Below are 21292 nucleotides of genomic sequence, written 5' to 3'. Positions count from 1 at the left end.
TACCAGGCCGGGCCCGCGGCTCCGATCGGGGCTGGGGGTGGGGATACCAGGCCGGGCCCGTGGCTCCGATCGGGGCTGGGGGTGGGGATACCAGGCCGGGCCCGTGGCTCCGATCGGGGCTGGGGGTGGGGATACCAGGCCGGGCCCGCGGCTCCGATCGGGGCTGGGGGTGGGGATACCAGGCCGGGCCCGTGGCTCCGATCGGGGCTGGGGGTGGGGATACCAGGCCGGGCCCTGGCTCTGATCCACGGGGTGTTGGTGGTAGGGATACTGGGCTGGCCCCATGGCTCCGAGTGGGGGCTGGTGGCAGTGAGGTTACTGGGCCCAGCCCATGCTTTGAGCTAACCCTAACAAAAACTCGAATCCAACAGTTGGCTCTTCCATTTATTTTCCAAAATGAGCTAAAACTCCAAAGATGGAGACAGGGAATCTCGGGTGGAGGCAGTGCCCAGCCCTGGGGAAGTGGCGGGGATGACTTCACATCAGGGCTCCCAGGAAAACAGAACCAGGGCAGAGGGATCCGGCAGAGGGATCAGCGGTAGAGCAGGGCATTTCGAGCAGTCAGGGCTCCCCCTGCTTGTCAGTCGTGGTACATCTTAAGCAGGCAGGATTTGATGGTGCTCATGTACCGATCCCAGAGAGCCTGGTGCCTGCGGGTAAAGAACCGGGATGTCAGACAATGGCACCGAGACACATCCGCCTCTGGGGGGGGGCATGGAGGCTGTTTATACAGGAATCCCTCGCCTGGAGCTGAGATGCAGCTGCTCTGGGGTGGGGTATGAGACTACGGATAAGGGGTTCGGTCACCTGGTACTGAGATGCAGCCTTCTCTGGAGTGGGGAGCAGAAGCTGTTTATAAAGGGATCCCTCACCTGGTGCTCAAATACAGCTGGCTCTGGGGTGGGGCTGCTGGTTAACAGCTGCCATCAATGCTACCCTCGAGTTTAGGACAGGAAGAGTCTGTGAGCAGTGACTTTGGTGGTGGCGGCCCCCAAGTCCCTGGCGGGCGGCACTTACCGGAAGGCGTCCAAGGTGTGAGCGGACATCGTGTACTGCGTCAGGAAGAGTCGGACGTCGTTCAAGGTCCACTTATCCGACTTGCAGGGCTCAATGAACTGGGGAGAAGGGGGAAAAGGAGTCAGAGACAGCCTGGGTCCTGGGGGCAACACCCCACAACCTCACCCTCATCCCCTGCTTGCTGGGAATTGGGACTGGCTGGCTCGGGTAGGGGAGGAATGGGACCTGGTGCATTTCCCCTCTAGGTGCCTCTCGAAGTCTATAATTCCCCATGTGGGGTGATTTGATGGGTCTCAGCCCAGTTCCCAAGGGGCCAGAGTCCCCAGTATAGCCCCGCTCCCCTTCTAGGCACTAACCAACTTCCTGCCCCACCAGCGTGGAAGCTGGGGGGTGATCACGCCATGACGGTCAAATCTCCCTCTTCCCTCCCACTTCCTAGGAATGCAGGGCAGCATGTGTTCTAGGGGCTGGCTTTGGGGGCCTCTCCCTGCCCTGGGGGTGCCCAGGAGTGCCACGCCACCCCCAATTCACCCACAGACATTAAATCCTGGCCGTGGACAATCTGAGAAGTCTATGTGTGTGTGGGGAGGAGATGGGGTTGGTATATATGGGGCAGTGTATGGGGGCGAGGGGTATGTCCACCAGTCAGTCCAGGTGTAGGGGGCCATGACCACCTGTGGGGGAACAGGATGGGGGTGAATACATGCAGGGTGCATGGGGGGTGGTACCTTTTCCACTAGGTCGATGAAGAAGTCACGCACGTCCTTGGTGTGGATCAGCTTGGAGGCCATATTGACCAGTGCCCGTGACAGGTTCTGTGGGGCCCAGACAGGTCACCAGAGCGTCACGGGGGCTCCCACGCCTCAGGGATCTGCGCAGTTACAAACCGCTCCCCCCACCCCCCAATTCACACACAGGGGAAGGGACTCACCAGGGTCGCTCAGTGAGTTGGTGACTGAGAAGTGGAGAGAACCCAGGAATCTTGCCTCCCAGTTCCAAGCCAGGAGGGGGTAGGGGCCGAGGGTGGAGCTGGCTCTTGGGGACACCCCAGAAGGAGAGGAGGATGGATCTGAGGGGAGGGTGTCCGTGGCCCCAGCACCCCCAGGCATTCAGAGCCCAGAAGGCTGGTGCGGCCCGGCAGCCTGACTCAGAAGCCCCCTCTGGTGGGCGCCTCAGGCATGGCAGGTGCAGATGGAGGTGGGAGGTTCAGGGGGTCCACAGCAGGAGGCTGCGGCACCAGGCAAGCCAGGCCATGGGCTGCAGCCCTTCACTGGCACACAGGGGACCCATGTGATCAGGTAACGCAGAGGAAATGCATTGATAGGTGATGCCAACAGGGGGCACCACCCAGAGGCCTGGCCACTGAAGGGGGCTTCTTGAACTGGGAGAGGGAATCCGCCCTCCACATTCCCATTACTCCCTCCTTGTCCCCCACCCCTGGCCCCAGGACACACCTTGAAGTTGGCTTCCATCTCGTTGTACACCGAGCTCTTCCCACGCAGCGACGTACACACCAGGCTGCAGGGGGACAGAGAGGTCAGGCCCCCCACAGGGGCTTGCCCGCTGCCAGCTCTCCCCAGGCCTGAGGCCAAGAAACAGCATCACATATGGACAGAACAGACAACCCCAAAAATGCTACTTCTCCAAGCTCTATAACACAGGCCACATGGAGAAGAGAACCCAGGAGTCCTGCTCTAACCCACTAGAGCCCGCTCCCCTCCCAGACCTGGGATTAGAATCCAGGAGTCCTGGCTCCCAGCCCTGCCCACATCAGGCCTGTACCTCTTATGCAGATCAAGCAGATCCTTATCAGCGATCAGCACCTTGAGCTCCTTGAGTTCCTGCAGGAATTCCTTATCCAGATCCACGTCCATGTCGTCCACATTGGAGTCTGGGGGGAGCAGGTGGACAATGGGAGAAGGCTTTGGGGTGGGGGTCTGTTTATACAGGGATCTGTAACCCAGCACTGAGATGCAGCCACCTCTGGGGTGGGGCATGGGGGCTGTTTACACAGAGCCGGGAGTAAGTCTGGGACCACAGTAGGCAGCTCCCAGTTCTAGGGGAAGTCCAGCAGGTGCATTCCCCACAGCACAACCCCGCAGAGCCAGGCTGAGCTACATGTGATGTCGCCCCTCCCCCGGGAGTAAGCTGACATTGCAGGTCCCCATAGCACCATGGGTGGTTTTTAATGATTGTGCCAGGAGCTGTCCGGGCACAGCTCTCTAGGGGCTACGATTTGCCCCATCTCCTCCCAAGCAGGGGGTCCCCAGTCTCACCCACGGCTCCCAGTGTCCAGTTCTGGATCATCTGCTCTGCGCAGTAAGCGAAATCCTCAAAGGTCAGGAACTGCAGCTTCTTCTTGCCTGTCTCGAAGCGGCTGTTTGCGAAGAAGACGATGGCAGCGTAGTCCCTGGGGGTGAGGTAGGGGAAGGTGCCATACACTGAATCAGAAAATTCCTCTGTCCCTAACTCCCGCCCCACTCTCTGGAGCACGGCATTAGGGCCAGCACTGACTGCATGGGAGTGCACCCCCTAGTGTTCCCCTTGGAGGTCGCCCATCCAAGCACTGGTTTCAGAGTAGTAGCCGTGTTAGTCTGTATCCACAAAAAGAACAGGAGGACTTGTGGCACCTGAGAGATGAACCAATTTATTTGAGCATAAGCTTTCGTGAGCTACAGCTCACTTCATCCAAGCACTGATGCAGATCTGAAAGGATGGCTTAGAGCAGCTCAGGTCTATGCTGAGTAGGCCCAGCTGATGGTCCAGGGGCTGCAGGCTCGAGCCCAGGGTTCCAGCTCCTGAAGTCATGGGATCGTTTCTGCTGGAGTATGCAGAGAGCCTGAGCCGATTGCTTAGGGGGAGCTGCCCCAGGCATCCTAGGGGGAATGTTAATTTCCAGCCTCACTGCTCCGGGGACCCTTAGCCCAGCAGAGGGCTCTGTGTGGGGTAGGAGGGGTCAAGCCAACCCAGCAGAGACACTCTAGGGGCAGAGCTACATCATGGTGTGCCCCACTGGTACCCCCCGACCTGTTACCTGGCCAGACGGTCTGAGAGCAGGAAGTGCTGCTGGATGTTCTCCACCAGGGACCCCCGCATCTCCTCCACCACCTTAAACACCCGCTTGAAGTTGTCAAACTGAGGAGGACACCAGTGTGTGGGGGGGAAGAGTCAGAGCCCTAGAGGGGAAGGGCCCCGTATCCCATTACCCCCACCCTGAGCCAGCCAGTCCCCGACCCTGGTGCCTGATGGGAGACGCCGCCCCAGAAGTTCCTGGGAATCCCCTGGCCAGGGTCCAGATAGGTCTCATTGTGTAGGAGGCTCATGGGAATTCCCAGCCTGTGTCCTGATGCCCCAGAGACTCATGGGAGTCCCTAGCCCATGTTCTGACAGAGGCTGCTGTCCCAGAGGCTCGTGGGAGCTGCCGGCTCAGGGCCTGAGGGTAGCCGCTGCCCTACAGGCTCATGGGTACCTCTGGCCTGTGACCTGATGGGGGCCACTGTCCGAGAGAGTCATAAGAGCTGCCAGCTTGGGTCTGATGGTAACTGCTGCCCCAGAGGCTCATGGGAGCCCCGGGCTGCACCATACCTGGCGTCGGCAGCTCTTGAGGGTGATGCCTGTCTTGGTGCTGACGTCATCCAGGTCCTTCTTCGTGCCCTTGGAGAGCTTCTTGCCCAGCACCTCACGCACGAAGGCCTCATCAAAGGCATAGTACCTGCCGCCGCAGGAGTGGGAGACAGAGGGCACCTCAGACACCCGTACCCCACACAGCTCAGCTGCCCCTCTCTGCTCCACTGGTGCTTCAGACACCCTTGTGCACCCAGAGCCTCAGACTCCCCCAGCGGGACCTCAGACACAAACCCACCACCCAACCTTGGCCCAGCTTCCCCACCCCCATTTGGCCATTGGCTGGGCTTCCTCCCTCCCCCCACTTGGGCCCAGCTTTCCCCCTCCAGCCTCAGGCCCAGTTTCCTCCTCCCTTCCTTCCCCGCAGCCTTGGACCAAGCTTCCCCAACCCCCAGCCTCCCTCCTGGCCTTGCTCCCTTCACTTCCCCACCCAGCCTCCTGCCTTTACTCTTGGCCTCTGTCTGGCCTCCCTCCAGCCTTGGGCCCATCCCCCACCTCTCCCAGCCCCATACCCCCACCTCTCAATGAGCATGGCCTGGCGGGATGGCGGGATTTGAAAGTGTAGCTGGTGGATGAGCTTGGAGGGGGTGTGCAGCAGGCGCTCAAGCATGTGGAAGGTGCGGTAATGATCCATGGTGTCGCTCTGCAGCACATCCACCGTGGCCCCCGTCTGCTCCAGGATCCCGCTGCGCAGCCGCAGGCTCACCGCATCACTCACTGGGAGGAGTAAGGGGCTGAGGTCAGCAGGGCCAACCCCTCACCACATCACTCACTGCAGGTGGGACCGGGCTCAGAAGCCAGATCAATGTATGGGGGAGCAGGGCCAGACCTCATCTCTCACCACCCGCTATCGGGGGACGGGGTCAATGGGACAAGCATCCTATTTCCCACCTTGGCATTAGCAGAGCAACAGGGTAAACTGAGGCACAGATGGGTTGTTGGGGGGGAACACTCACCCAGAGTTACTCTTCTCTTAGACCTGGGAGTAGAACCCAGGAGTCCTGACCTCCAGTCACCCACAGCTCTAACCCACTTAGACCCTAATTCCATCCACAGGCTTGGGCAGAATCCTGGCATCCAGCCCCCTAATCCCCATACCTGAGTACCCATCCAGCCAGAGCTGGTACACCTCCTCATCGATCAGCGTGGTGTTCCCCACAAAGATGTCCAGGTCGTTGGTCATGGCCCACGGCACCAATTCAGCCTGGACCAGGCTCCAGGAGCAGGACCCCAACTCCCAGCTGCCCCCTGCTGGCCTCCGGAGAAGAGACAGGGAGCCTGTGGGGAGAGAAGGGGGCAAAGTGGGGTGGGTCTAGTAGAGCAGGGGGACAGTCACACAATGGGGACCGCCCCCTGATACAGTAACTGAGAACCAGGGAGTCCTGCCTCTACTCGACCCACTCCCCTCCCAGAGCTGGGACAGAACCCAGGAGTCCTGACTCCCACCCACACTCCCCTGCTAGAGCTGGGGATGGAACCCCAGAGTCCTCGCACCCAGCCCCACTCTGCATTAACCACTAGAACCCACTCCCCTCCCAGAGCTGGGACAGAACCCAGGAGTCCTGGCACCCAGCCCCTCCCAGCTCTAACCACTAGACCCCACTCCCCTCCCAGAGCTGGGACAGAACCCAGGAGTCCTGGCACCCAGCCCCTCCCAGCTCTAACCACTAGACCCCACTCCCCTCCCAGAGCTGGGACAGAACCCAGGAGTCCTGGCACCCAGCCCCTCCCTGCTCTAACCACTAGACCCCACTCCCCTCCCAGAGCTGGGACAGAACCCAGGAGTCCTGGCACCCAGCCCCTCCCTGCTCTAACCACTAGACCCCACTCCCCTGCCAGGGCGGGGGACAGAACCCAGGAGTCCTGGCTCCCAGCTGCCACCCCTCCCCACTCCCGGGGCACAAAGACGAACCTGCGGAGCTGTCCCTGGATTGACACTTTCCATATGACCCCCGGGCTGTTTGCTTCCAGGTCGCAGCAGCGGCATGGCTGCCCGCGTCACCCTGTACGGGGCGGAGCCATCTGGGTGCGAGCAGCCCAGAGCCGGGACGCCTGGGTTCTGTCCCTAGCTCTGGAAGGAGAGTGGGGGGCAGAGTCCGATCTGGATCTACCGCTACTCCAGCCTGTGTCTTAACGTGGACATGGGGAACTGCGGAGGGTCCCGGTGCGCCCCTCTGCAGGCCGCATCTGGTGCCCCGGGGGTCTCCTTTGTCCTCCGCAGTTACAGGGAGGGCGGGAGGGAGCTTTCTCCCCTCTGAGGCTGTGAAGGGGGCAGCCTCCCCGGCTTTCTCTTTAGCAGCTCAGTTGCAGCCAGCTTTCCTTCTGTTTCTAGAGCGGTGGCTCCCAAACTTCAACAACCTGTGAACCCCTCTCACTAAAATGTCAACTCCCGCGAACCCCCTCCTAGCAATGAATATTTCCAGAGATTTTCTCCTTTACCCGAGTATAAATTATAAAAGCAGTGATCTTGGAAAAATAACATTTGTTTTTATGACATGCTTATTACACTCGATTTATTATTAATTATTATTTATCACGACAGTATTTATATTACATTTTGAAAACGGCAACAGGCTTCCAAGATCTCACTTACGTCGCTTGTATCACATTGCATAAGCCAGTTAGTTCTAAGACCAGGCTCCTAGGTTTCATCAAGGAGTGTCAGATGGGAAACAGCATGAAGGTATTTAAGAAGCCAACTCAAAGAGTTCCTCCTACACAAGCATTCAGGTCTTGAGCAGTCCAGGCAAACAACGCACGTTACAACAAACCTTAAACTCCTTCATAATCATTTTAAAAACAAAACTAGCTGCCTATTTAATTTTAAAAACAGCAAAAAATATCCACCTCCCTTTCCATTTCTTATAAGGAGCCTTGAACTTTAAATCTCCTCAGTGTGATAGACATGCTCGCTTTGATCTGCTTAGCTCTTGGAAGTCCAGGGGCTCCAGGCTGCTGGCCTGTGCTGCCCAAGGTCCCTAGGGACAGCTCTGTCCGCCATTAGGATTTTTGCCCCCCAAGAATCCCCTGTAACATTTCACGAACCCCAGTTTGGGAACCACTGTTCTAGGGAGATCCCTCACTGGGAGCTGAGATGCAGCCATCTGGGGTGAGGCGTGGGGGCTGTTTATGTAAGAATCCCTTGCACTGTGCTGGGGCATTGGGGTCAGCACTGAATCTGAGGGGAGAACACCCCTAATAAACCCCGCGCTGCCCCCATTCTCTGCAGAGCTGGATTCGCCTGGTCTCCTAGGCCAACCCTGTTCCTGCCCAGTTGTAGGTCTCCTCAGGAGGGGACAATCTGTAACCCTGAGTGGGGTGCGCTGGGGTCTCCCATTCCCAACCTCTCATCCCACCTCTCCCTTTCCTGCCTTGTGCCCATGTTCCAGCTTCCCTTCCCTCCCCCACCCAGGCCTCTATTCTCCCCCACACACACTGCCCATGTCCCAGCGGGAACACAAAGGCCCTTTGTTCCCACCAGCCTTGGCATTGCAGGAATCTGGATCTATCTGCCAGCCATGGCCCGGCTACTCCCCAATGTCCGCTCCCTGCTAGGGAACAACCTCTGGATTCCTGGGTTCAGTCCCCAAGCCCCACTCCCTGCTAGAGATTATCCCCCCTCCCACACACACTCCTGCTACTGAACCCCCAGCCCTCTCCCTGCTAGGAATCACGCCCCAGAATCCTGGGTTCCACCCGCCATCCTCCTCCCTGCTAGAAAATGCACCCCAGATGCCTAGATTCAACCCTTCCCCACACCTCCTCCCTGCTAGAGAACACCGTCCCCCAGAGACCTGGGTTCAAAGCCCCTTTGCTCCCTGTCCTTTTCCACCTCTTCCCTTAGCCCCTTCCCAGACAGCAGCCCCCTTCCTTTGGCATCCCTGTGTCAGGGAGGGGGAGTTCTTAGCACCCATCTCCCTACCCAGGCCTGCCTGGGGCCTTAAGGGTTAACAGCACTTCCTTCCTCCCCCCCACCCCATATCTCCTCTTCCATTGTAGCCCAACATCCTTCCTGTCTCTGGGACAGGATTCCTGGCAGCCCCTCCCCTCCTGTTGAGAATAGTGGGGGGGCGGGGGAGCGGCACATCTGGGCAATGGGAGAAGTCGCTGGGGTGGGGGTGGGCTCAATAGGAAGTGCTCTCCCCTGGCAGTCAGAGCAGGCCCGAACGTGGGAGGGGTGCTCCAAGGAGTGGGGCAGGGGCTTGGTGGAGGGTACTGGCCCTGAGGAGTCGCTGCCGGCCCCAGTGCAGTGCTGTGTCGCAAGGAAGGGGTGGGGGACTGGGTGGGGGCACTTTCCTCTGTGGGGCTCCATCAATTCCCACCCCCCCCACCCCAGCCATACCAGATGCAGCTCAGGGAGGGCGTCAGGTCAGTGGTTTATGACCCTACAATAACAACCCCACAATGTCACCTGTGCACACTTGTCACAGACAGGCCCTGTTCTCCCAGCGCACTCAGCCCCCCCCCTCCCCCGGGGGGAGACCTGCCCCTCCACTGAACACCTGCCCCCACCTCCTTCCTACACACCCATCACCCTCCCCTCTGAAATGTGTCCCCCCAGCCCTTCCTCCCCTTCACCCACCCAACCTGCCCTAGCCCTTCGCTCATGCCATGCACTAGTCCCCCCCCCTTCCCCTTCCCCCCAAAACCCGAGTTCCCCGCCTCCATCACAGGCACCTGTCCCGCCCCCGCCCCCCTCCGCTGCCCCCACCTCGCTCGATCTAGACCCCCAGCGGCCCACTCTAGCCACCCCTCCCCCAGCCTGTCATCTCCCCCCACCCGTCCCCGCCCCGGAGCCAGCCCGCCGGCTTGGGGGATGCGGTGCCGCTGCTGGCATCTGTGCCTTTCGCATTGTTACTCCCGCGTCACGGCTTCCTCCCCGCTCCCCAGCAGCGCTCCGAGCCGCAGCCCCCGTACGCGCCCCCCGCCCCGGCGGGTCCCCGCCGCAGGATGCGCCGGCTGCACTGAGTCCCGGCAGAGACCACCACCGCAGGGGCGCGCAGCCTCGGCCGGGATCCCCCGCCCCGGGAAGGGGGGAACCATCCTCCTCTCCCTCCGTCGGGCTCAGCCCCTGCAGCCCGGACCCTCCTGAGCCGCGCGCTGCTGGAAGGGGGGCAGCGGACTGCGCTGGGGACGGTGCGTCTTGGAGACGGGGGTCGTGCCCCCCCCCGCCCCGCGAGAAGCCGAGAATCGCCCTCGAGGGTGGTTCGTGGGCCACAAAGAAAGGGATCGGGCCGTTGCAAGCAGCCAAAGTGCGTGGTTGGGGGGCCTGCGCCCCAGAAGAGGCGATTCCGTGGGCCAATGGGGCCCGTGCGCCCCGAGGGACCCCAGGTCGGTGGGTAGCGGGCCCGTGCGCCCTGACCCGAAGAAGGAGGCGGGTTCCGTGCGCCCCGCAGGTGCCAAGGTCGGTGGCCAGGGGGGCCCGTGGGCCCCGAAGAAGAGGGGGTTCCGTGCGCCCCGCAGGAACCGAGGGCTGTGGCTAGGGGGGCCCGTGCGCCCCGGAGGAGCGGGGCCCTGCGCCGGGGAGGCTGCCGGCCGGGGGCTGATCTGCGGGAGGGAGGAGGCGGGGTGGCGGCGCTGGAAGGGGCGGGGGAGCAGGAACCACCTTGCGGCAGCGCGATGGCCAGCGAGGCCGGGGAGCCGGCGGCCGGCCGGGCCCTGGCCCAGCTGAGCGACTCGGAGCTGGGCGGCTGCAGCAAGGAGGAGCTGGTGCGGCGGCTGCGGCAGGAGGAGGCGGAGAAGCTGGCGGCGCTGGTGCAGCGAGGGCGGCTGATCCAGGGCGTCAATCGGCAGCTGCAGGAGCATCTGCGGGAGATCCGCGAGCTGAAGCAGGTGAACGAGCGCCTGGCGGCCGAGAACCGCGAGCTCCGCGACCTCTGCTGCTTCCTGGACGACGACCGGCTGAAGGCCAAGCGGCTGGCCCGGGACTGGCAGCTGTTCGGGCAGCAGGCGGCCCGGGTGCTGCGGGACGAGCTGGCCGCCTGCCTGCACAAGCTGGCCGGGCTGGAGGGGCTGCAGGAGCGCCTGGCCGCCGATAACCTGGAGCTCAAGGCGCTCTGCCTGGCGCTGGAGGAGGAGTGCGCCGCCCGCGCCGACAGCAGCCCCGTGGGCTCCTCGGAGCTCAGCCTGCCCTGCGGGCCCCGGGACCTGGGCGACGGCAGCTCCAGCACCGGCAGCGTGGGCAGCCCGGACCAGCTGCACCTGGCCTGCTCGCCCGAGGACTAGAGACTCTCCCGAGCGGGTGGGGGGCCAGGACCCACCCGGACTAGGGACCTCCCCATGGGCCTGCCCCCCAGGACTGTACTCCCCCAAGGGGCCGGAGGGGTGGGGGCCAGGAGCCCCCCCTCGAGGGAGCTGCTCCCCAGTGACTTCACCCACCCGCCTGCATCGGAAGGACTGGAGAGCAGAGGCAGGCTGGTGGGGGTCTCTCCCCTGGGGTCTGGGGAAGGGGTGCTGCAGAGGATGAGGGGGGGCGGGGGAGGTCACCTCCGTGAAGATCCCAGTGCAGACTTTGCGGGGGTAGAGAATGGAGCTGGGAACTGGGGGGGGGGGGAGGTCAAAGATGCATTTTGGGTGCTACTCCCCCCCACCCCCAGAAGCAGCGTCTCTCTTAGCTTCTTCACCAACCTCTTCCCCGCCCCCAGGTGCTAACTCCAACCCCGCGGTGTAGCGAGAGCAGTGTGACTCAGGCGACGGGGGAGATTAGGGCAAACCCTCCCCCCCCCCAAAAGTAAAAATAATAAATGTTTTAAAATTGCTACTTTGGGCAAAGTCGGTGTCTCCTGATTGGTGATTTCCTGCTTCTCTGAGTGCCTGAGCCCAGAATTTGGGGTCCTACATGGTATGGCCCCAGTGTGATGTGGGGAGAGAGATTTTATTGTAATTTCCTTTCCAGGACTCTGACTTTTCCAGTTCCTACATATCCAGAGTCCATTCATTTTTAGATTTCAAGATTTTTTGAGTTTGCGATGTCCTGTTTTCTCTATTTTTGGAATTTCACAGTTCCTTGCTATCTAGAGTTCAGCTCCAAGTGTTGGATTTCCCAATTTGCAACAGTAAAGAAAAAAGTTTCAGTGAAACACCCGTTCAGCTGTAGAAAGGGGCGGGGGGAAGAAGAGCTTAACCCCGATGTTCCTAGGGTGATTTATATCCACCCCCGGTGGCCCAGCCCCAAGGAAATGTCCAGTGCGTGCAGGGGATACAGGGTTGGGAGCCTTGGGAAAGTGAAGGCTGGACGCGGAGATAGCAGGGGGCTGTGGGTTAATATTGAGGGGCATGGACAGGGCTGTGGGACAGCAGAAGGGCTGCAAATCAGGATGGAGGGGCCCCAGCAGAGCTTGTGGGGGGGTGTCCAGGGTTGAGATAGCAGGGGCTGTGTCCAAAGGGGACAGGCTGTAGGTGGCTGGATACTGGATAGCCCAGGCTCCATGAAGTAACTACTTCTCCGCGTCTTGCTCAGAACAGGGATGGATCCCGCCATCCCTTCCTGCCCAGCCACATCTCAGAGACAAAGGGCTGCCAGGCCAGGAAGCAGATGTCCGGATCCGGAGGCCATGATAAGTAAGAGCTGACAGTGGCAAGCCAGCTCTCTCTCCCCAGCTCTGCAAAACCCAGGAGCCTCCGGGCTGGGAGGAGACTGTTCCCCAACCCACCAGACAGGAGCACAGTAGGAAGCAAAGGCGGCTACTTGGCGCGCCTAAACTTTGCCTATGGGGACATGGTAGCTAGACACAAAGCACTGGGCTGCAAGCAGTGGGGTAGGGGGCGCTGTCCCCTCACAGTCAGTACTGACGCCAATGCTCCAGCAAGGCACTAGGGGGCACTGTGCTGCAGAGAATGGGGGGGCTCAGTAAAGGGCATTGTGGTCTCACAGTCAGTGCTAACTCCAGTGCCCCACCGTACACTAGGGGGCGCTGTGCTGCATGGAGGGGATTGGGGGAGTTTCAAGTTCCCAACAGGCACCAGCACAGCTAGCTCTGCTCAGGGTGTAGCAGAGGAGGAGGGCAGGAAGTGCCTTGTCTGTTTGTGTTAGTGCTGCCTCACTGGGCCTTTGCAAGGGCTGGCAGGTGGGCAATGCACCATGCCCCTACACACACACACACACACACACACATACCAAGGGCTGGCAGGTGGGCAATGCACCATGCCCCTACACACACACACACACACACACATACCAAGGGCTGGCAGGTGGGCAATGCACCATGCCCCTACACACACACACACACACACACACACACACACACCAAGGGCTGGCAGGTGGGCAATGCACCATGCCCCTACACACACACACACACACACACCAAGGGCTGGCAGGTGGGCAATGCACCATGCCCCTACACACACACACACAGGGATGTGGTCCCCAGCCACCTGCACATCCACTAATCATTGCTTCTGCTCCTCCACCCCTGGGCTTTCATGCTGGTGAGCATTGACTCCTGGCTTGGGTGCAAGCTTAGACCCTAGCACCCCCTAGTGGCAGCATGCGACTCATGGGGGCCAAGAACACAGGCTGTTTTGTATCCAGCGCAGTGGGGCCCCAACCCCTCCTTGGGGTGCTTCCCTGATACAAATAATATCCACCCTCCTCTCCCCAGCTCTGCCTGACTGAGCATGCAAAGTCCCTACTTGACCGTATGTTTGTGTCAATAACATGATAACCTTTGAACACTGCATCTGGTCAATTCCACAATGGCCGAATGTCCACAACAGGCAGAACCAGTGCTTAATTTGTGCCAGGGCTGAGCCCCGGGGCCTCTGGGCTTGGCAGTTCATAGCCCCAGCACCTCTGGTTGCTGAATCAGGTATGAATGTAAAAGAATTGCTTGAGCCCCTTTCATTACAAATTAAGCACTGGGCAGAGCCCTGTGGATTTTGGGGGAAAATCAGAAAAACCAGAGACGGTATCTTCAGCCCCCCGCACAGGGGAGGTTGGGGGACTGTGGCATGGGGAGGAATGGAGAAGGGGTGAACAGAGCCTCTGGTGGGGGGGAAAAAGGGGTTCCCAGCATTGTGTGGGAAGAGTGCTAGGTGGCAGTGGGAGACTGTGGGCACACAGAGCCCCTGGCAGGGGGGAAGATTGGAGGGAGTCCCTGAAATAGAGAACAATGGGCAGGTGGCACCCAGAGAGCTGTGGGGTGAATGGCAGGGTGCAAGGAGCCCTGCTGAATGTAATGTATTTGGCTGACAGAAGCAATAAAATGTTCAAGCCCTTAATTACTTTTATTCCCCCTATGATGGAACTGGGCATTGCGTTTTTGTCAGCATTTGACATTTCCAGGGACCCCTAGAGGTCTACCAAGGTGTTTATAGGCCTCCCATCAAGGCCTCTTGTGGTCATTTAGGTTATCCTTACAGTATCCCCTGCAGTAGTGCCGTCGCCATTGCATGGGGGGGAAAACTGAGGCACCAAAGAGTCAAACCCAGGAGCCCTGAGTTCCAGCCCAATACACCACTCCTTGGCTAGGAAAAGCCAAACTTTAGAGATGTTATGTAGAAAGAACTGGTGAGATTTAGCCACAGCCTGGATGTGAGCACCTAGAGAGAGGTCCGATTTGAAGATGATGCCCAGGGTAGGCGCCTGAGTGACAGGCAAGATGGGGTGGTGTCCACAGTGACTGAGAAAGAAGATAGCGGTAGGGGGAGATTCTGAGCTCTGGTTTAGCCATGTTGTGTTTGAGCCAACAGACAGAGAGCCACAAGGTGATGGCAGAGGCAGGCTGGGATTTCAGTGTGGACAGGAGGAGACAGGTCTGGAGCAGAGAGGCAGATCTGTGAGTCAGCAGCATACAGATGGTAGTTGAATTTGTGTTTGCAGATGAGATTACCCAGAACTAAGAAGAAGAGGGAGAAGAGAAGGGGGCCAAGGGCAGAGGCCTGTGGAATGCCCACAGAAAGCAGGATCCTCCAAAGGACACCCTGGGAATGATTAGAGAAGGAGGAGGAGAACCAGGAGAAGACAGTCACTGAACCCAAGGGAGGACAAGATTTCAGGAAGAGCAGAGCTGAGTGACCCATCAGCTACCTTGGACACAAAACAGATATGGATGGACAGGGACAGAACCCAGGAGTCCTGGCTCCCAGCTCTAACCACTAAACCCCACTCCCCTCCCCCAGCCAGGGACAGAATCTTGGAGGAACTGGAAATGGTGCCTGTAGATGAGGTAGCTAGTGTGGAGCCCAGAGTCCCTGTCCCCACCTCACACGGTCACAACTCACCCCCCTCCCCATGCTCAATGTGATCCCTCTGGTGCAGGGGGCAGGGTATTGTCCATGTGGGAAAAGGAACTTCCTCTGGGGGGGAGCTCAACACCCCCCTCCCCCCAGGGAGCATCCCAGCCAGCTCCTGTGCCAGTTTCCCAGCAACATTCTCTGCTGGAAACACACAGGCAGTGCGGATTTGGTATGACCAAAAGCCTTCCCTACAGGCCCCCCTCACAGCACGCACAATTCTCACCCTCCCCAGGGCTGGAACGAATTCCATCGGACAGACCTTAGCTAGGTAGCTTAATGTCCGACCGGGGAGGTGCCAGGATGTCCCGGTGATGGATGTGGAAGATGCTGCCGTATGCAATAGATACGGACCAACGGGGTCCCATGCCTCACCCTTTGTACAGTCTCCTCTGGGAGTTCCCCCTTTAACATGCCAGACCCTGGGCTCAACTTTTTGCCAGGGTGAGCCCCAGGGCTCCACTTCTTCAGGACTGGGCCCTCAGGCTCCAGCCTCCCTGTTTCTCACTGGCACTCCCAGGGAGTTCCGATGGGTTCGGACTCCTGACAGAGACTTCTGCTCATTAGGGAGCGATGCCACCAGGGAGGATCTGCTGTGAGATGGGGCTTCTTAATCAGCTGGAATCCAGCACCGAAGGGCCCTTAGGTGAATCAAGGGAAGGCAACACTGAATTCAGAATCCATCACCTGTCTCACTTCCCCAGGCCTCCTGGACCCCGACTCTCTCTGTCTGGGTCCCTGTCTCTCTGTCCTGAGCTGCTGAGTCCTTAATGCTGTCTCCTGGCACCTCCTTTGACCCCAGCTGCCACCCTGCTACATTCACAAGTTCTGCCTCCTTGGCTGCTAGTCGTTAAGAGTTAATGCCCAGTCCTTGGGTTTCTTACCATCTCTCCAAGGCCCCCTATTCATACAGGACCCCTTCTTGATCGTGCTTTTCTACCAACCCAGACAGGCTGAGACACCAACCCACACCTGTTATTGCTCCTGCCCCCAAGGAAACATTAACCCCTTCAAAATCAGTGGGTAGTAATACACAGCAAGTGGGGAAACTGAGTCACACCTATTCATAACAATTTTATCTTAATGCCCTACAATCTTCACAGCTGTCCTTCCCAGGCCCATTTGGTACCTGGTACTGGATCCAAACACTGAAGCTCCATTGGGTTAAAGACTGAAATAATTCCCCTGTGTGGCTCCGCTTATCTCAGTTCAAACCCAGCTCTGTTAGCCTGTGGATTCACCAGCACAAGCAAAACCAATGTGTGAGTAGGAATTTTTTTTCCTAATATTCTGTATGAATATTCTGTGTGCCTCAGTTTCCCCACGTGGTGCTTGGTTAAAGCGGTGGTGGGAAAAGGATGTTTACTCTTTGCAGACATCCAGGTGCGACTGACACCTGGGCCCATGGAGAATCCAAGAAGACAATGGCCACTGCAATTACCTGGACATTTGGCACCTGGCGACTAACGACCATGGATGGCCCCCCTCTCCTTAGGAAGCCAGCAGGTGTGACCAGCTGAAGGAGGAAGGACTAAGGAGGGCCAGGTGACAATGGTTGCCAGGAACGAGGACAAAGAACTGGGGAGGGGCCAGGTGGGGTTGTTAAGTGTGGGTGACTGGGACTAAAGGGGGGGGGCAGAGGGCTCTGGACAGTCCCAGAGGGACTTGGCTGTAACTTTCCATTCTCTGTGTTAAGGAAGGACTTTCTAGGCTGTGTTCCACGCACCTAATAAACCCTCCTGCTGTGACGGCGCTGGCTGAGGGACTCCAGGTTAAGGAAGTCGGGGGTTCGCTGCTCCCTTCGGGTGTGTAAGTCTCCCTCAGGTGCCCAGTTCAGGTGGACTCGCTGAGGGGAGCTTGCAGCATGACCCGGGGTGCTGAAGGCTCTGAGGTTTGGTCCCAGGAGGTGGTGAAGCCAACTGGCTTGCCCAGGGAAAGCGTATGACTCTAAGGGGGGGATGGACGCGCTGAAGGGGTCCTCCCAGTCTAGAGACTGTTCCAGAGCCATACGAGAGCACCGGATCTGTGGATCCATGACACAATGTCAAGTCTATTCAAGCCAATGTGCAAGCCACACACTCCCCTCACCGGCAGGTTTAATATCACCCCAAGTTAAAAGGGGGCACAGTAAAAACCTCAGCCACATGGGAAGCTCAATCTGGGTTCACTCCAATTGCTTTGGAAACTTGGTGCCGACCCCTTTGCCCTGCTCTATACGTTGATTACATCCCAGTGTAACTCTGGCAGGACGGGCGGCACAATGGCTAGGCCATTCACTTGGGACTTGCAAGTCCCTGCTCTGCCACAGACATTCTGAGCAAGTCGGCTAGGGCAAAATTTTCAAAACCACCTGTCTCTGTGAACACAAACGTTGGCTGGAAGGGACCTTGAGAAGTCAAGTCCAATCTCCTGTGCTGGGGGGAAACCACAAAAATCTAGACCGTCCCTGACAGGTGTTTGTCCAACCTGGTCTTAAAAACTTCCAATGATGGTGATTCCACCACCTCCCTTGGAAGCCTGTCGCAGAGCTTAACTGCCCTTAGAGTGAGAAAGCTTTTCCTAATATCGCACCTCAATCTCCCTTGCTGCAGATTGAGCCATTACTCCTTGTCCTGCCTCCAGTGAACATGGAGAACATTTGATCATCAACCTTTTTGAAACAGCGCTTAACATACTGGAAGACTTACTAGATCCCTCCCCCGTCATATGTTCTCAACACTAAATATATCCAGTTGTTTGCACCTGGTCTCATAGATCAGGTTTTTTAAACCTTTTATCATTTTCATTGCTCTCTAAAGTTAATTCGTCCACATCTTTCCTAAAGTCTGGTGCCCAAAACTGGATAACAGTGCTCCAGCTGCGGCCTCCCCAGTGCTGAGTAAAGCAGGAGAATTACTTCCTGTGTCTTACATAAAACACTCCTGTTAAAACATCCCCAAATACTGGCCTTTTTCGCAACTGCATCACGTTGTTGACTCATTCAATTTATGATCAACTATAAACCCCAGATCATTTTCAGCAGTATGACCACCTAGCCAGTTATTCCCCATTTTGTAGTTGTGCTTTGGATTTTTTCCTTCCTAAGTGCAAGACTTTGCACTTGCCTTTATTGAATTTCATCTTGTTGATTTCAGACCAATTCTCCAATTTGTCAAGGTTGTTTTGAATTCTAAGCCTGTCCTCCAAAGTGCTTGCAGCCCCTCCCAGTTTGGTGTCATCCCCAGATTTTATAAGCACAATTTGCACTTCATTATCCAAGTCATTAATGAAAATATTGAATACTACTGGACCCAGGACTGAGCCCTGCAGAACCCCACTAGATACAACTTCCCAGTTGGACAGTGAACCATTGATAACTCCTCTTTGAGGACAGTCTTTCAACCAGTTGTGCACCCACCTTATAGTAATTTTATCTAGACCACATTTTCCTAGTTTGCTTATGAGAATGTCATGTGGTACTATGTCATATGTCTTATTAAAATCAAAATACATCACATTTACTGCTTCCCCCCCCGCCCACCATCCATTAGGCCAGTAATCCTGTCAAAGAAGGCAATTAGGTTGGTTTGCCATGATTTGTTCTTGACAAATCTATGTTGGCTATTCCTTTGTACCCTATTATCCTCTGGGTGCTTATAAATTGTTTAACTATTTGTTGTTGTATCTCTCCAGGTAATAAGTTAGGCTTACTGGCTATGATTCCCTGGGTCCTCTTTGTTGCCCTTTTTAAAGTTAGGTCCTGTGTTTGCCCTTCTCCAGTCCTCTGGGCCCTCACCTGTCCTCCAGGAGTTCTCAAAAGGTAATTGCTAATGGTTCTGAGATTGCTTCAGCTAGTTCCTTAAGTACCCTAGGATGAATTTAATCAGGCCCTGCCAACTTGAATACATCTAATTTATCTAAATAGAGTCAGTGCATGATGATAAGTCAGTGCATGATGATGGGCACGCATATCACTTTGGTGATTTGCAAAGTTTTAGCCTTAGGCTCTGTGCCTAAGTTTCCCCATCTGTAACATGTGGATAACTACATTGCCCTCCAGGGGATTGGGAGGATAAATACAGGAAAGGTTGTGGCATGCTGAGATACTGCAGTAATGGGGCAGATAGCCATGTTCAATACATGGCTGTCAGCTAGAGGCGTGATTTTATTTACCAACTGTCATTACACTGGGTTAATGCCCAGTGAGATACACAGACCCATATTCCATTGGTCCTGGAAAAACTTTTATTATCCAACATTAAGTGCACTTTCCTGATCGGAAATGTAAAAGGTGGTGTGTGTCTTTAGGTTAAGAGTCACTGGGGAACATGGCCCTAGCCTGTCACTTAGGTTAGCCCTCAGAGCGACCCTTCATTTCTTATCTAACAACTCTTCCGAGAGGAGGAGGAGTCTCAGGCTCTGCCCTCCCTGTCTGTTCCCCCAGACAATGGCTGACCTCGTTGCTTTCAGACGGGGTCCTGCACGTATGCTGTTTGCATGTTTTTGGAAGAGCATCTGCTGGCGGTTACCAGATTGCATTTTGCAAGGAAAGAGTCATTCACAATGGGATTTTCCAGAGTGACCTAAGGCCTAGAGAACTGGGTGACTTGGACTGCAGGTCAAATGCAGAGATGGCCTAACTGATTCCAGAGGCAGCCCCTGAAGCAGAGTATAGGGGAGACTGAGCCCTAGAAGGGTCTGGCTACACTGCAATTAGACACTTGTGAGTGGCCTGCGCCAGCTGACTCTGGCTAAGGGGCTGTTTAATTGCATTGTAGACATTCTCACTCAGGCTACAGCTCAAGCTCTTGGACCGTCCCACCTCTCAGGGTCCTAGAGCCCAGGCTCCAGCCCGAATGTCCACACTGCAATTAAACAGCCCCTTAGCCCGAGCCCCAGTCAGCTGGCACAGGCCAGCCATGGGTTTTTAATTGCAGGGTAGACATGCCCTCAGCCATAACTCCTTGAGGCAGAGAAGTGCTCACTCTCAGGCCAGCAACCCCACCGAAAGCCACCTGCCATTCCCTTTCCAGGACAGGCCCCCCAGAGGAAGAAGAGGTGGAAGATTGCACCAATTTGCTACTTACCAAGAGATCCTTACTGTGTTCCAAGCTCCAACCACCTGCTCCTTTGCTGGGTTTCATTTAACTCCCCCAACCCCCTGTGAGTTAAAGATCCCCAGAAAGGGAGCTGAAAAAATTTGAACACTTTTGGTCATCTTCTAGGAGGGGCACTTCCCTTGTTCCAGCAGAGGGTGAACATGCGAGTGTGTGTTTGTTTGTAGGGAAAAGTGCCCAGTTAATCAGTCCCTGGGAGCAGATGCCAACCCCTGCTCCGAATTGGTCAGCTATGGTTAGTGAGGTACTCCTGGCTTAGAGGGGGAGGGGTGTATTCAAACAGCAGCTAGGGCACCTGATTTAACCATCATAGCTGTGTCCGATCTTGAAGATTCAGGGGAGGGAGATGAGAAAAACGGCAACAACAGCACTATTGCCCCAGGCTGCCTCAAGCAGAGATGAAACAAACTCCCAGCTGCTCTCTCTCTCTCTCTGAAGGGAGAAGTTGTTAGTCCTGCTCCCCAGAGCTGGGGAAGGACAGGCCTGAGAATCAAACCCCAAAGTCAAAATTCAGATCTTCAGCCAGGGGGCTCCCCCACAAAACTTAACTGGCCCCTAACACTGAGGTTGACTCATTGAGGCCAGGCCAGGCCAAACCAGACCACCCTCCCTGTGAATTACCTCCTCTCCAGCCCAGGAAAGCTATTTTTATCTGACCCTTCATACATCCTGATTGGCCCCCACCTCTGCTTTCCTCAAAAGCCTCCCCTGGCCTGTCAGGATCAAAGCAGGGCAGTTAGCCCCTGTCTTTTCCTGCTCATTGTTGGTAAGGCAACTCAGCTGCTTCTCGGGGGGTTGCTCAACAGGAGCCGGCTCAGACACCTGCTCAGGGCAAGCGGGCAGACAGCAAAGGAGGCGATTGTCCAGCCACACTCACTCAGACCACACCCAACAGGTGTTCGATAAACTACAGCAAGTCTTTGAAAAGGAGGCCAAAACCTCCCCTCCTGGATCCGGCCCCCGCTGGTATTTAGGCACTTAACTCCCACTGGGAGATAAACACTGTTGCAGAGCTAGGCCTCCCACCTTAAATCGCCATGCAAGACAAACAAAGCCATTCTGTCTTGTGGCACCCTCAGCAGGAGGTTCAATGACCTGCTGTGTTGATTGGAGCCCAGGGGTGACTTTAGCCGTGATCCACGGGTGCAATGGCACTCCTGGAAATCAGGCTAGATCACAGCCTCATACAAGTTTGGACGAGCTGCCCCAAACTCACCCCACCCACAGTGGTGGCTGCCGTTCTGTGCCAGGTGCCTCACGACTCTGATTTCCTGGAGGGGCAGCCGGGCCAAAGCCGAGTGGTGCTGTGATCTTGTGCCCGA

At 57.1% G+C, this 21292-nt stretch overlaps 2 protein-coding genes across 3 annotated transcripts; one reads left to right on the top strand and one right to left on the bottom strand.

Annotated features, from left to right (window-relative positions):
• Nucleotides 1-376: 376 nt before the first annotated feature.
• On the bottom strand, nucleotides 377-6661 carry FIBP (FGF1 intracellular binding protein). Of its 2 annotated transcripts, XM_074957828.1 has the most exons (11): nucleotides 6554-6661; nucleotides 5740-5919; nucleotides 5160-5358; nucleotides 4603-4729; nucleotides 4052-4152; nucleotides 3294-3427; nucleotides 2800-2908; nucleotides 2472-2535; nucleotides 1746-1832; nucleotides 1018-1115; nucleotides 377-650 (listed from the first exon to the last, which is right to left on the bottom strand). In XM_074957828.1, the coding sequence occupies exons 2-11, from the start codon at nucleotides 5822-5824 to the stop codon at nucleotides 581-583; spliced, it is 1074 nt and encodes a 357-aa protein (XP_074813929.1). In that variant the 5' UTR covers nucleotides 5825-5919; nucleotides 6554-6661; the 3' UTR covers nucleotides 377-580. The 2 variants fall into 2 exon arrangements, 1 of the variants encoding a protein (XP_074813929.1); XR_012640203.1 differs by lacking the exon at nucleotides 6554-6661 and having other exon boundaries at nucleotides 610-650; nucleotides 2472-2599.
• Nucleotides 6662-9527: 2866 nt separating this feature from the next.
• On the top strand, nucleotides 9528-11105 carry CCDC85B (coiled-coil domain containing 85B). The gene has a single exon (XM_074957829.1). The coding sequence runs from the start codon at nucleotides 10261-10263 to the stop codon at nucleotides 10864-10866; it is 606 nt and encodes a 201-aa protein (XP_074813930.1). The 5' UTR covers nucleotides 9528-10260; the 3' UTR covers nucleotides 10867-11105.
• Nucleotides 11106-21292: the final 10187 nt, after the last annotated feature.

This window comes from Natator depressus, chromosome 7 (genome assembly GCF_965152275.1).
Source record: "Natator depressus isolate rNatDep1 chromosome 7, rNatDep2.hap1, whole genome shotgun sequence".
Lineage (NCBI taxonomy): Eukaryota > Metazoa > Chordata > Testudines > Cheloniidae > Natator > Natator depressus.
Note: the sequence above shows the minus strand (reverse complement) of the source record. Positions and strands in the feature narration are given on the sequence as shown.